At 41.4% G+C, this 14,989-nt stretch overlaps 1 protein-coding gene across 1 annotated transcript in view; it reads left to right on the forward strand.

The window, feature by feature from the left end:
* The window catches only part of JMJD1C (jumonji domain containing 1C), a 228,220-nt gene extending 213,653 nt beyond the window's left edge, over nt 1–14,567 (forward strand). Inside the window, 9 exon segments of the mRNA XM_044299158.1 lie at nt 666–944; nt 2,390–2,558; nt 2,661–2,751; nt 3,085–3,215; nt 5,775–5,897; nt 6,845–6,984; nt 8,715–8,891; nt 9,661–9,792; nt 13,610–14,567. Of these exon segments, the coding sequence (XP_044155093.1) occupies nt 666–944; nt 2,390–2,558; nt 2,661–2,751; nt 3,085–3,215; nt 5,775–5,897; nt 6,845–6,984; nt 8,715–8,891; nt 9,661–9,792; nt 13,610–13,699 (1,332 nt within the window). The 3' untranslated portion in view covers nt 13,700–14,567.
* Nucleotides 14,568–14,989: the final 422 nt, after the last annotated feature.

The following is a 14,989-nucleotide window of genomic DNA, read 5'->3' on the forward strand; positions in this document are numbered from 1 at the left end:
GGCCAGCTGTTCCGTTCCACAAAAAACGGAATGCACATGGACATTATCCGTATTTTTTGCGGACCGCAAAATACTGAAAAAGCCATACAGTCGTGTGCAAGAGGCCTAAATCAGTGTCTACCCAAAATAGTGTCTCTTAGGGCTGTTTCACACGAATGAGTCCATTGCGGGAATCGCGCTCAGTGTGTGAGTGTGATCCTCCGCTCTGGACTTGCAGGAGCGCACATAGTAACCTAAAGCTGTCAGTATGATTCTGTAGAAATAAGGTCAAGCAGAGACACATAGCATTATAAATCATGATAATGCCGTGCGCTCCTGCAAGTCCAGAGCAGAGGATCACACTCGCACACGGAGCGTTATTCCCACAATGGACTCACTCGTGTGAAACAGCCCTTATACCATATGTGGCCCACTTAGTATAAAAAGAATGTAAATATTCACAAGGGAATTACTAGCAGCCATGGATACTCCTGGGGATGGGGCAGGATGCATTCTGGTGCCGATTGCTTCTGCTGAATTACTTGTAGGTTGTTGATTTCTGCATAGGGGAACTCACAAAATAGCACTTAATAAAAAAAAAAGTCATGTTCCTAAGCCTTTTCAAGTCTTCAAACTATTATGGAATTTTGTAAGAGTCAAATATTCTTGTCTTTTTGAAATACCAGAGCGGTAAAAGCGGAAGGTCCATGCCAAACATCTTGGATGACATCATTGCATCAGTGGTTGAAAATAAAATTCCTGCCACAAGACCACCGAAACCCAGCATAAAATCAGAGCCAAAAGAGGAAATTTCGGAGAGCCACAAGCCACCCCTGGACGAGAAGACAAGAACACACAGTGATATTCCACATTCTTGGATCTGTGATCGGCACATTTTATGGTTAAGCGATCATAGGCATAACAGCAACTGGAAGCTCTTCAGAGAGTGCTGGAAGCAGGGGAAGGTTAGTGATTCACACACGGGGACTGGCGAGGGATATTTAATGCACATTAAAATGCTTTTCTAATTTTATGTAAGTAAAGCTTAAATGGGTTTTCCTGAAATAGAAAAAACATGCCACACCTGTCCATTGTTGTATCTTGTATTGCAGCTCTGCTCCATGGGAGTGAATAGGGCTGAGCTGTAATACCATCCTCAACCTGTGGACAGGTGTGGTGCTGTTTTTGGAGGAAAGTGGGAATATTTTTCTAATAGTGGACAGCCCTTTTAAAACTTGTGTATCGAAACAATTGACAGCTATCTAATGTACTCCATTCCTTAGTTTGTATGATATCTGCTTGCTATCTTGATCACATACAACTGGCACAGGTACAAAACTTCAATACGCCATTCTCCTGTATCAGTTGGATGTTATCTATATTTGTTTTCATCCTCTAGGTTCATTGGCCACAAGCAGAGATTTTGTAAATGACAAGAAATTGGAATCCAGAGTTTCATAACTTTTTCTTTATATTCACTTCTCCTGTCCTAACTATTAAGCTATATCCTTGTTTTATATAAGGCGTCATGCACAGGAGATACAAGGTGCACAGGCTGCAGTCCTTAATATGAGACCTTATATCAGTCTGTGTGGTGCCTCAGTATTCTCCCCTAAAAACATTACATAGAGGGGGGAATGTGGTGTTGGGGGGAGACGTCAAGTACAGCATGACACATATAGGGTGTACAAGCCCTTAAAATACTAAGCTGTGGAGCTCAACTGACATACAGCTAGATTATATGTAATTGGCTAGACTTCTTCACCTGTAAGAAGCGCCCACCTGCCATGTGATTTTCAGGGCTGGTCATCCTGCTTGGCCCTGTCAGTCTTCCGCATGCGCCGCTGCCGAAGCTCAAGCTTCGGGAGCAGCTACTGCACACACGCCGTTACACTTCTGGGTATATGTGTGTGCATAAAATGCATGATTTCTAAGCTCTGAGAAGTCAGTACATCACCATATAATCGGGCTGAATGGAGAGAACTGAGATGTTCTCGGCCATCTGTTTACATCCTCACACCCGACAGTTTCCAAGCGACAGCACAGAGACATTTCCATAAGCATATTAATACTGTAATAAACTGCATACAAATTCTAGAAAGAGCAAGCAACTGGACTAAGTGAGTCCGTCTACAAGGGTATGTTCACATGGGGAAGATTTGCACATGGAGTTCTGCAAGTCTCAATCCCCCTTTGTGTGATTAATACTACACTTGCAAGATTGTGGTATAGAAAGTCATACACTGATTGTAAATTGGCTCAAACATAAAGATTTTACCATGTTAATAGTCCAGTCTATGGACCAGGAGGATCCAAAACCAATGTCATTGCTTCATCATTGAGCTCTGAACGCCTTTCTTAGCAATTGGAGCTTTCAGTCTTTGTAATCTGTGATTTATTTTTCTCCTAGACTGTTGTAGTGTCTGGAAATCATAAAAGAATGAACCCAAATCTGTGGAAATGTGAGGCAATCAGCCATGACTTTGGGGACCACCAAGGAGATCTTCTCAACTGCAAGGAGGGAGTGGTGTCGAGCGGGAATGTAAAGGAGTTCTGGGATGGATTTGAGGAGGTCTCCAGTAAGTTCTGCTAGACTGCACTAACAAATTAATAAGCGCCTCATTTTCTGACAGTTGTAAATTGGCCTCCTAATTGTTCTTTGTTTCTCCCCCCTCAAACAGAACGACAGAAACTTAAAAACGGAGAGACTATCCTTCTGAAACTGAAAGATCAGCCTTCTGGAGAAGACTTCAAAAATATGATGCTTGCCAGGTAATAGCCCTGATGCTTTGGCTTGACATCGGCAGGAGATTTTATTACTTGACTCTTTTAGTAAATGGAGACATTGGGGCAGGGTAGATCGGTATGCACCAGAAGTGTAAATCTGTTCCAGCATGTGTCCTTCTTGGAGAACTGCTGGTAGGAACTGTCTGGGCTGCTAGTTCACAAATTATGACCTGAACGGTCTCTCGGATTACATTCATCTACCCTGGAGGCCAATATTTTAGGACTATGGCATGTATTGAAACAATGCATGGTGTTAGGAAGTATTTGCATTATTTTTGCTGAAACCAGACATTAACGCCTGTATATTATTTCCCCTAGACATGAAGATTTTTTTAGGATGCTCCCAGTCCCAGAATACTGCAACCCAGATGGGAAATTCAACCTCGCCTCCCATATGCCAACATTCTTTGTACGTCCAGACTTGGGCCCAAGGATGTGTAGTGCATTTGGTGAGTTCATGCTTCATTTATAACTCTGCTTGATCGAATTAATGTTTACATTCCAGGCACTAAAGATGTATTTCTGATTTTTTATATTAATGACTTATTTTCCAGGTAGGTCCTCACCATCAGGTTGGTGGGGGTTCGACAGCTGGCACATTTGGGCAGGTGCCAGAAACTAAACAGTGGAAGGAGCTGGAAGCTCTGTGGCCACTGCAGCTTGGCTCCCATTTAAACGAATGGGATGGAGATGTAAAACAGCTACTACAAAGTGGGGAGCAGGGGGGAGGCCCTTTGACCTCTTCCCCCTGTATGCTTTTTATGTCTTTATTGATCATCACCTTCCAAGAGCTATAACTTTTTTAATTTTCCTTCTCTGTAGCCGTGTAAAGGGCCTTTTTTTTGCGGGACACATAACTAACTGATTAAGGCTACTTTCACATTTGCGTTCAGAACGGATCCGTCTGCATTATATTGTGAAAGTAGCCGCAGACGGATCCGTCCAGACTTTACATTGAAAGTCAATGGGGGACGGACCCGTTTGAAAATTGAGCCATATTGTGTCAAATTCAAACTGATCCGTCCCCATTGACTTACATTGTAAGTCTGGACGGATCCGTTTGCCTCCGCACGGCCAGGCGGACACCCGAACGCTGCAAGCAGCGTTCGGGTGTCCGCCTGCTGAGCGGAGCGGAGGACAGACGGTGCCAGACTGATGCATTCTGAGCGGATCTGCATCCACTCAGAATGTATTAGGGCTGGACGGATCCGTTCGGGGCCGCTTGTGAGAACCTTTAAACGGAACTCACAAGCGGAGCCCCGAACGCAAATATGAAAGTAGCCTAACCTTTATTAACTGTATGTGGGGGGTTACACCAGTACTGCCACTGAGTTTTTGTTGTAAAGTTTGCGGCATTCACTTTTCTGCATAATTAACTTTTATTCTCTGGGTCAGTAAAGTTACAGCAATATGAAAAATGTTTTAAAGTGATTCTGTCACCAGGATTTACCCTATAGAGATATTTATATGTGCCCATCAGTCTCCTTGTTTTGTATTAAATGATCCCACTCTTACTGCTCTGTGTGTCTTTTATTAGTCAAAAAAGCGATTTTATTGCTATGTAGATTTCCTTGATAAGGAGCCCAGGGGGTTGTCCCACGATCCGTTGGAGCCTGGACGGGCACATCGCTCCAGTGCCCAGCACCGCCTACCAATTCATTTATTCACTGCACTTGCCCTGACGTCATTCCTTCCAAGCGATGTAATCTCGCGTGCGCAGGGAGCCGGCGCATGCGCAGTTGGAGCGACGAAGCCAGTGCCAGGCACAGACTACTGTGTACACTGCGCCTGCGCGAGATTACGGTGCTTGGAAGGAATGACGTCAGGGCAAGTGCAGTGAATAAATGAATTGGTAGGCGGTGCCGGGCTCCGGAACGATGGACACGGCCGGGCTCCAACGGATCGTGGGACAACCCCTTGGGCTCCTTATCAAGGTAATCTACATGGCAATAAAATCGCTTTTTTGACAAATAAAAGACACACAGAGCAGTAAGAGTGGGATCATTTAATACAAAACAAGGAGACTGATGGGAACATATAAATATCTCTATAGGGTAAATCCTGGTGACAGAATCCCTTTAAGTTTACAACTTTTCACAATAAAACCCTTTAAAAAAAAAACAAAAAAACAAACAAACATAACAATACCTGTAACTTTTTTTCTTTTTCTTTCTATGGTGCTGTGTGAGGGCTTTATTTTTGTGGTCCAGCTTGTACTGTACCCTAGTATCATTTTAGAATATATAATACTTTGATCTCTTTTTATTCAGTTATTTTCGTGGTGAATATGCAAAAAACAGCAATTTGGGCATTTTGTTGTTGTGGTTTGTTTATTTATGACGTTCAACATGCAGGATAAATCGCATGGTAATTGTTGTGGGGTTATTAAGGCTGCTGTAATAACAAATATATGGAGATTTTACTTTGGCGAATTTTTTAAATAAAAAAAAATGCTTTTTTTTTAACTTTATTTAATAAAACCTTTTTTTTTATCGTTTAGTAGTTCCACAATGGGACTTTAACAGGCAATCTTCTGATCGCTTCTATAATACACTGCACTGCTTATGGAGTCCAGTGTATTACACTGTTTGTGCTATACTGACAGACATCAGGAGGATATGCCAGAGAAGAGCAGCCGGATGGGCATACACTGCAGGCAGGCCTGAGGGAGAGGCAAGACCCACGCAGCACTTATTCTAGGCCGCCATAAAATAAAGCCCATTTATGACTGCTGTAAAAACACCTAATGGCGGTCATTAAGGTGTTAAACATCTAATTGGCGGAAGTAGAGTCAGTCTGTTCCCACTACAATCTAATATTTCTGACCTATCCTCTCCTGCAGGTTAGCGGTGAAGGGCATTGCCTAAATTCTTAGTGCAGAAGGCAGAGAATAAGAAGCTTGTGATGTGTAACCTCTAATTACAGCTGGATATGGCTAGGACTGCTGCTGAATCTGCACAGTGATCGGCACATTCAATTTCAACCTTTTTCTCTCTTTGTGAATACAGGAGTGGTTGCCACCAAGGATCATGACACTGGTACAACAAACCTTCATATAGAAGTGTCAGATATGGTGAACATCCTAGTCTATGTCGGTGTGGTGAAGGGCAACGTGGCTGCTAGTAAATCAGGTATGTAGATTCCTTCTCTAAAGACCATTGATTAGGCAAGAGCTGCATGTGCTATGCAATACAGAACAAGGGCAGACACCTAGCGTGACCGCTCGTCCTGCACAGGCGCACGAGCGCCGCGTGACATGTCAATACATCTTTAGGGTGATTGTGGTGTAAAGAAAAACTGGCTTAGTTGTCCATAGCAACCAATCAGATTCCAGCCTTCACTCCCTAAAGGAGCTATGAAAAATGTAAGGTGGGATCTAATTGGTTGTTATGGGCAACTCAGCTTTCCTCTTCACCAGTTTTTATAAATCTCCCCTAATGTGTCATCAAAAAATGACCTATTGTTAAAATCAAGTTGATTACGTTCAACATATTTTTAAATGATTTTCGGTTTATTTATAATTTAATTTTCCGTGTCACTATCTGTATTTAAAAACCATCTTTAAAATACTGCCGTTTTCTCACTAGCCACTAAGCCTAATAATAGGCACCACTTCATCTGTACATATCACTTGTCAGCAGTCATCTCATAATCATTATAGGCAGGAAACTGCCAGGACTGATGGCCCTGCCCCTCCTCTCAGTGGCAAGGGTGGCGTAGAAATGCACCATGCTTCTAAATTTAAGTACATGGACATTCAAAATGGAGCCAATCAACTGTTTTACACCAGTTTCTGGCACAGGTTAGTCCTAATAAGGGACCCCCAATATGTATTACGCTATGGAGGAAGTATTCAGAATATGAAAATCTGCTGCTAGTGAAAAGAATGCAGTCTGCTTCACTACAAGTGCAAGGGTTGTAGCTTTTTCACAGACCTTTTGGAAGATCAAAGCCGTGAAGCAGTGTCTGGGTGCTTTATCCAGCTCCTTCTCCCCCTTCCTCCGTGCAGTGCTTTTCACAGATATCTGATCATAGAATATACCAGCGAGTCCAAATTCAACCAATGTTCTGGTTTCAGGTGTAGTAAAGAAGTTTGAGGAAGAGGACATGGATGAGAGTTTGACAAAAAGACTGAAGGACACCACCGAGGTTCCCGGGTCTCTCTGGCACATTTACGAGACTAAAGACGCAGATAAAATCAGAGAGTTTTTACATAAGGTGAAGACATCCTCACGACTTGCATGGTTTTTGTATTTTCTGTTGTATTTCCATGATTCTGTTAGGGCTGTATTAGACAGCTTGATTCTTCAGGCGATTGTCAGGAAGGAAGCGGTCCTTCCCGGCAATCGCCTGCTTGCTAGCGGAGGAGACCGCTGCTATTACATGCAATGATCTCCTCCACAGCATGTCTAGTTGTTTGCCCGCAGCAGATCGTGATTACACAGCATGATCTGCCGCCAGCAAACAGGGATTTTTAAGCATGCAGTATTGCATGCGGTGGCAGTAATAGACTGCCAGATCATTGCTAACGTGCGTTCCGACGAACGCTTGTTAATATACAGGTAAAACTTGAAAAATTAGAATATCATGCAAAATTCATTTATTTCAGTAATGCAACTTAAAAGGTGAAACTAACATATGTGATAGACTCATTACATGCTAAGCGAGATATTTCAAGCTTTTGTTTGTTATAATTTGGATGATTATGGCCTACAACCAGGGTGGATTTAAATCAGATATTTTTTTTTTTTATATATATATAAAATGCTTTTTGAGGAAAATATATTACCATTCAAAGGCTATTCCATCATGAAATAAAGATTTGTTTTTTAATTATGTAGAATAAGGCTGTATATGTTAAATTTTTTTTGGTAAATAAATTCCATTAATCCATTCACAATGTCATGCTCTTCCAGAGGTTTTTATAAGATTATTGGGCAGTTTCTCTGTCTACAAGATATTATCACAGATGCTTGGTTTACTTTTGCAGTTCTCAAAACTGAATTTGACTCAGCAGAGATCACATGCCTCTTAACAGCAAAAATGTTATAACATGAACAAAGTTAAGAAAAATACCTTAATCCTAACTTCTACAAACCTATGAATGCAGAATCAAACTAATATGAAAAGATGTTATTCTAAAAATCTTCATCTACTTGCGTATTATAAGTTATACCAGCAAGAATTAGTCTTTATGTAGAAAACTATGATTTAAATTAAGCCTTACTGACTAGTGATTTAAATCAAATCCACCCTGCTTACAACTTATGAAACCCCAAAGTCACAATCTCGGGTCCCCTTTGCTCAGGGGGTATGGATTAATTAGCTGACTACAGGGTGACACTTTGAGCCTAGAATATTGAACCTTTTCACAAAATTCTAATTTTAAGCTGCATTAATGTAATTCCTTTTAATTTGCATTACTGAAATAAATGGACTTTTGCACGATATATCACGATCTATCACTATAGGAATAGTTAGACCTCTATAAATCCATTATATAACATCTAAACCTTATTCTCATGGTATCTTAATATTAAGCTGTTACTTGTGAGGGATCCAGTGAGTCACTTGAATTATAAAAAAACACACAAAAAAAACACACTACAAACATCAATATTCTTCTGAGCGCACCAGCAGGAGATCTGCACGGGGACTGCCAGTACTGTAGTACAGTTTCTGCCATAACTTTACTTGAGAATGTTTCCTATGACAAAATCCTGTGTCACTTCTAAGAATTTCCATTTTAGTACATTTTTTATTTTTTGTTATTGAAGGCTAAAATATTCTGAAGCAACATGTCTTCACAGGAGACTACAGCTTGGAACGGGATCCTGTTATGTTTTTGGCTTGAGTAGTACAATGGGGAAGAAGTAGATACTGCTGTATGATATTTAGCGTGCCATAGCAATAAAAGTGGACATGTCTTACTCTTCATGTCTTTGTAGGCTGCAAAAGAGCAATGCCTTGAAATCCTTCCTGACCATGACCCAATACGAGACCAGAACTGGTACCTGAATAAGAAACTCCGCCAAAGTCTCTTAGAGGATTATGGTGTAAAGAGCCACACACTGGTCCAGTTCCTTGGTGATGCAGTCATACTGCCTGCAGGAGCCATTTATCAGGTGAAGTATTGAATTCTATTTATATTCCATGTCTAAATCCTGATGGCTTGCAATATACTGGTTTATTGTACCCCTCCACTGACTGCAAGTAGCAGCCAGTCATGTTGCGACTACAGTCTCGCCAGCGCTTTTGCTGGTATCAGAACATGATTGATTCCCTGCAGCCTCTGCATAGATTTCACAATGAAGGTTGATTTGCACGGACATATTAGAGCTTGGTACATAGGGGCCATACTGTACTTCCGTTTGGCTCACATCTCAAATGGAGGCCTACAAAGGTGGCAAGTTCTAGTAAATGCATAGATCTTGGTCTCATGCACATAAATGTATTTTTACCCTTCCCCCCCCTCGGCGAGTTGGATGCAGACCCATTCACTTCAATGCGGCTGCGAAATATGCATATCGTGTCCATAGCCGTATGTCGTTCCGTGGCACCCACAAATATAGAACATTCCTCTGTTTTATAGACAAGGATAGAGGTGTTCTGTAGAGGCCAGGACATTCCACTCTGCAAGATGCAGAACGCACACGGCTATGGTCATGTGCATGAGCCCGTACAGAGATGATCACCTCTAAATCACTACCTTCTTAGAGGAGAACATTGCATTTTCTGCAAAGTAGTTGGAATGCCACGTACCGCTCCAAAGGCTAGCATGTGCATTATAGTGCTATATGCAGCAATCCAGACCACATACCCACTATGTCCATGATGTGGGTGATCAATGATTGGACACTTACACTTTTTGTTTTGCTCTTTCCCCTGTGACAGGTGCAAAATTTTCACAGCTGCATCCAAGTGACTCAAGACTTCGTGTCCCCAGAACATCTTGTTCACTCATTTCATTTAACTCAAGAGCTGAGGCTTTCTAAAGAAGAAATCAATTTTGATGATAAATTGCAGGTAAGATGCGTACAGACATCGTGTTCTGCAGTCCTCACTTAAATTGGCAAGAGAACCCTCATTTTCTACCGATTATTTTACAACAAATATAAATGCCTAGCAGAAAAAAAAGGGTTTTTAGCTGGTGCACGCGCTTGATTCATGGTGTCCATGTCCTGCTGTTGAAGTGAAGGTCACAAAGTAGTATAAAAGAGGAAAGGACAAGTAGAAGTTATTCTGAAAACTGGAATATGACAGCATCTTCTATGTGCAGCAGATAGATGACAGAATGACCCATGTCAAGAACTGGATCAGAGCAAAGAGATATTCACTGTATGTATACCATTCAGTCAAAGGAATGGTCTTCTAACACACACACTGTCCGTGATACCTGCTCAAGAAGTTTGGTACTGTAGTGAGCCCTTCTGCCCAACTATAGAATCACTTCTCCATTTCCAGACTGCAGAGAACACAGGGGTTACTTCCCTCCTGATCTTTAAGGCCTCATGCACATGACCGTTCTGGTTATTTTTGCGATCTGAAAAACACGGAAGCCGCCCGTGTGCCTTCCGCAATTTGCGGAATGGATCAGGCGGCCCATTGTAGAAATGCCTATTCTTGTCCGCAAAACGGACAAGAATAGGACATGTTATATTTTTATTGCGGGGCCACGGAACGGATCAAAGGATGCGGACCATAACGACGGTCGTGTGCATGAGGCCTTAGGCTGTGTTCACATACAGTCAGGTCCATAAATATTGGGACATCAACACAATTCTAACATTTTTGGCTCTATACACCACCAAAATGGATTTGAAATGAAACAAACAAGATGTGCTTTAACTGCAGACTTTCAGCTTTAATTTGAGTATTTACATCTAAATCAGGTGAACGGTGTAGGAATTACAACAGTTTGCATATGTGCCTCCCACTTGTTAAGGGACCAAAAGTAATGGGACAATTGGCTTCTCAGCTGTTCCATGGCCGGGTGTGGGTCTATTCCCTCATTATCCCAATTACAATGAGCAGATAAAAGGTCCAGAGTTCATTTCAAGTGTGCTATTTGCATTTGGAATCTGTTGCTGTCAACTCTCAAGATGAGATGCAAAGAGCTGTCACTATCAGTGAAGCAAGTCATCATTAGGCTGAAAAAACAAAACAAACCCATCAGAGAGATAGCAAAAACATTAGCCGTGGCCAAAACAACTGTTTGAAACATCCTTTAAAAGAAGGAACGCACTGGTGAGCTCAGCAACACCAAAAGACCCGGAAGACCACAGAAAACAACCGTGATGGATGACTGAAGAATTCTTTCCCTGGTGAAGAAAACACCCTTCACAACAGCTGGCCAGAGCAAGAACACTCTCCAGGAGGTAGGTGTATGTGTGTCAAAGTCAAAAATCAAGAGAAGACTTCACCAGAGTGAATACAGAGGGTTCACCACAAGATGTAAACCACTGGTGAGTCTCAAAAACAGGAAGGCCAGATTAGAGTTTGCCAAACGTTATCTAAAAAAGCCTTCACAGTTCTGGAACAACATCCTATGAACAGATGAGACCAAGATCAACTTGTACCAGAGAGATGGGAAGAGAAGAGTATGGAGAAGGAAAGGAACTGCTCATGATCCTAAGCATACTACCTCATCAGTGAAGCGTGGTAGTGTCATCGTGTGGGCATGTATGGCTGCCAATGGAACTGGTTCTCTTGTGTTTATTGATGATGCGACTGCTGACAAAAGCAGCAGGATGAATTCTGAAGTGTTTCGGGCAATATTATCTGCTCATATTCAGCCAAATGCTTCAGAAGTCATTGGACACAGTGCTTCACAGTGCAGATGGACAATGACTAGTGTTGAGCGAACTTGTGTTTTAAGTTCGGCGTCTAAAGTTCGGGTTCGGGTTATCAAAGTATCCCGTTATGGATTCTGCTACCACGGACTATAACGGAATTTAGAATCCATAACGGGATACTTCGATAACCCGAACCTGAACTTTAGACGCCGAACTTAAAACAAAAGTTCGCTCAACACTAACAATGACCCAAAGGATGCTGCAAAAGCAACCAAAGAGTTTTTTAAGGGAAAGAAGTGGAATGTTATGCAATGGCCAAGTCAGTCACCTGACCTGAATCCGATTGAGCATGCATTTCACTTGCTGAAGACAAAACTGAAGGGAAAATGCCCCAAGGACAAGCAGTAACTGAAGACAGTTGCAGTAGAGGCCTGGAAGAGCATCACCAGGGATGAAACCCAGCGTCTGGTGATGTCTATGCGTTCCAGACTTCAGGCTGTAATTGACTGCAAAGGATTTGCAGCCAAGTATTAAAAAGTGAAAGTTTGATTTTATTATGTTCCATTACTTTTGGTCCCTTAAAGGGAACCTGTCACCAGTTTTATGGTGTCCTAACTAAGGGCAACATAAATAAGTGACTGATTCGCTTAGCAAAATGCTGGGTCACTTTCTTTAATTGACCCAGTCAATCTGCCAACATCTTGTATTGAAAAGCCCCAGCTGATAATGATGAGTCATGAATATTCATGAGCTCCTGACTCTCCCCGCCTACCTGCTGCTCAATGACAGTTTGTTTCCATATGAATCAGCAGCAGGTGGGCAGGGGAGTGGCTATAGCTCTGAATTAAATATACGCCGGACTCCATGACATCATGCTGGACTCGAATCAGCTCATTAGCATGCAGCATCTTTGTGTGTATATTATGAGGTAACCATCTGTCACACCAGCAAGTGAATACATCTAAGGCACTTTTTACTAGTTAATGATTGTATATAATTAGTTAGATTATAATCAAATATCCACATGACAGGTTCCCTTTAACAAGTGGGAGGCACATATGCATACTGTTGTAATTCCTACACTGGTCACCTGATTTGGATGTAAATACCCTCAAATTAAAGCTGACAGTCTGCCGTTAAGCACATCTTGTTTGTTTCATTTCAAATCCATTGTGGTGGTGTATAGAGCCAAAAATGTTAGAATTGTCGATGTCCCAATATTTATGGACCTGACTGTACATGCAGTGCCATTTTTCCTGTCAAACCAACTGATCACATTGGGGGCCAGTGTCCGCTGTACAACAGATCCAGCTCTGTGATCTAGTTTCAGATTGAGGAAACCATGGTGCAGATGTGAACAGAGCCTTACATTTTTGGGCTTGCAGAGATGTGGGTCTGTAGTGTGTGAGGGAGGGCTGAATTCCCAGGACACACATAATTATTAATTTCTTAGAGTCCAGGAAAGGATCAGAATTGGAGAGGATAATAAGGTGCTGTGCACACATCAATGGATGATTTTGTTGCAGCAGTTTTTGTGACTGAAAATCTGTTCCATGTCTCCAAATTGGGTCTGTTTTGGTGGCAGGCACATATGATTTTTGCCAGCTCCACTTCGGTGAATGGTGCAGTCTCTGAAGTACGGCCACATGTAGGTTAAATGCTGTTGTTTTAGACAGCAGAATTGCGTGCAGAAAATCCACGGTATTCACAGTAGCAGCAGAGTGGATGAGATTTTTATTTTTTTTAAATATAACCCCCCCCCCCCCAAATCCACAGCATGTGAACTTATGTTGTGGCTATCTTCTGTGGATTTCGCTGTTTGCAATGCCGAGGGTGATATCTGCAGCAAATCATCAACATTTCCAAACCAAATCCTGCCCTACTTAGAGCAGATTTTTATTCCTGTGGTTTTTGCCCATAGGTGGCCGTACTATTAGGGAGGATTGCATGAAAAGCTTGTCATTATGCGGTCAGGCTGTCATATTTAAATAAAGTGTAGCTTACAGGATTTATCATAAGACATACTTACTTGATTTTCTGCACCTCAGGTTAAAAACATCTTGTACCATTCAGTCAAAGAAATGGTAAAATCATTGAAGATTCACGAAGAGGAAATGGAAGACATGGAAGAGTCTTAGTTTATAGTTTTTTTTGTTTGTTCCAACTGGAGTTGAAGAGATTCTTGTGCTGGGAGAGAAAAAGGACACTGGGCGACCCGCTTTTATATCTTCAGTGCCAAGAAACTCTTCTCCAAGTATTTGCTTGTTACTGACACCACACCAGTATAACACGATCACGGCAGATGTGATCAGCCTCCCCCGCAGGGCGGGAAGGTCATTACAGGCCTCCCCAGCGCTGCTGGAGGTAGCACGATTGGAGCCATCAGACTGTGCTACAATGTATCATACTGTATATTAAAAGTTTGTGAAAAAAGAAAAAAATGTCAGATTTAAATGTATTTATTTTTTTGAGAAAAAGAAAAGAAAACAAAAAGTTCTACGCTATATTGTTGATCAAATGTAAATGTGACTTGTATAGTTTGCTAAAAATAATTTGGATATTTTTCACTACATTGACACAATAACTGTGAGGGTAAACAGAAATCACCAGCTATTGCCTGCATTTGGAAGCATTCATAACATAATCTGAAAGATTACTGCCAAATAACTGTAAACTTTGTATATTATAAAATATAACACGGTATTAAAAAGAAGACACTTCAATGATTTATTGAAGCCTACTCAATGTATAATTAGACATTTAAAGAAGATGTAATTTATTTGAAACAAGTTGTCTCATTTTGGTAAAATTTATGTGACATTTTGAAGCTAAATATTAAAACTTAATATGCTATGTAAATATATACATATATACATTCAATGATGTATTTTTTTAAAACATTGGCTTGCTTTAATTTGTTAAAAGTGCAAGTGTTCCACATGCTTTGTACATTGAAGTTCAAAGGGGTTTTACATTTTCCATTAAAAAGAATTTCTCAGATGTTGACTTGTAGCACGTGTGTATGTGGTGTAATGTGCGTCCCTGCGGAGGCAGAAGACTGGACTGGTTACTCGTGTGGAAGCTTATCTCTAAAAATTCCAACATCCAAGGATACTTTCAACCTTTCCCCCCATTGGAGATGTTATCATGGCTGTGATTTTTAGGTCACTGAGTAGCTCCACCATGGTGGTCCTGGTGCATACAGCTCCAGTTCAGTATATCATAGTTAGATGGTTTACACTTCTATGATTTGGAGCACAATTTCTCGTAAGAGAGACTGAGATGGTTTATTATCCCCCACACAGTAGTTTTAATCTTTATTTATATAGTACCAACATAATCCACAGCGCCTTACATTCAGGGGGTTCATGTACAAACAAAATCTAAGATTGGCAGCCTTCTGATGGAGCGCCGTCAGTCATCCTGTG

The sequence above is a fragment of the Bufo gargarizans genome, chromosome 6, assembly GCF_014858855.1.
Source record: "Bufo gargarizans isolate SCDJY-AF-19 chromosome 6, ASM1485885v1, whole genome shotgun sequence".
Classification (NCBI taxonomy): domain Eukaryota; kingdom Metazoa; phylum Chordata; class Amphibia; order Anura; family Bufonidae; genus Bufo; species Bufo gargarizans.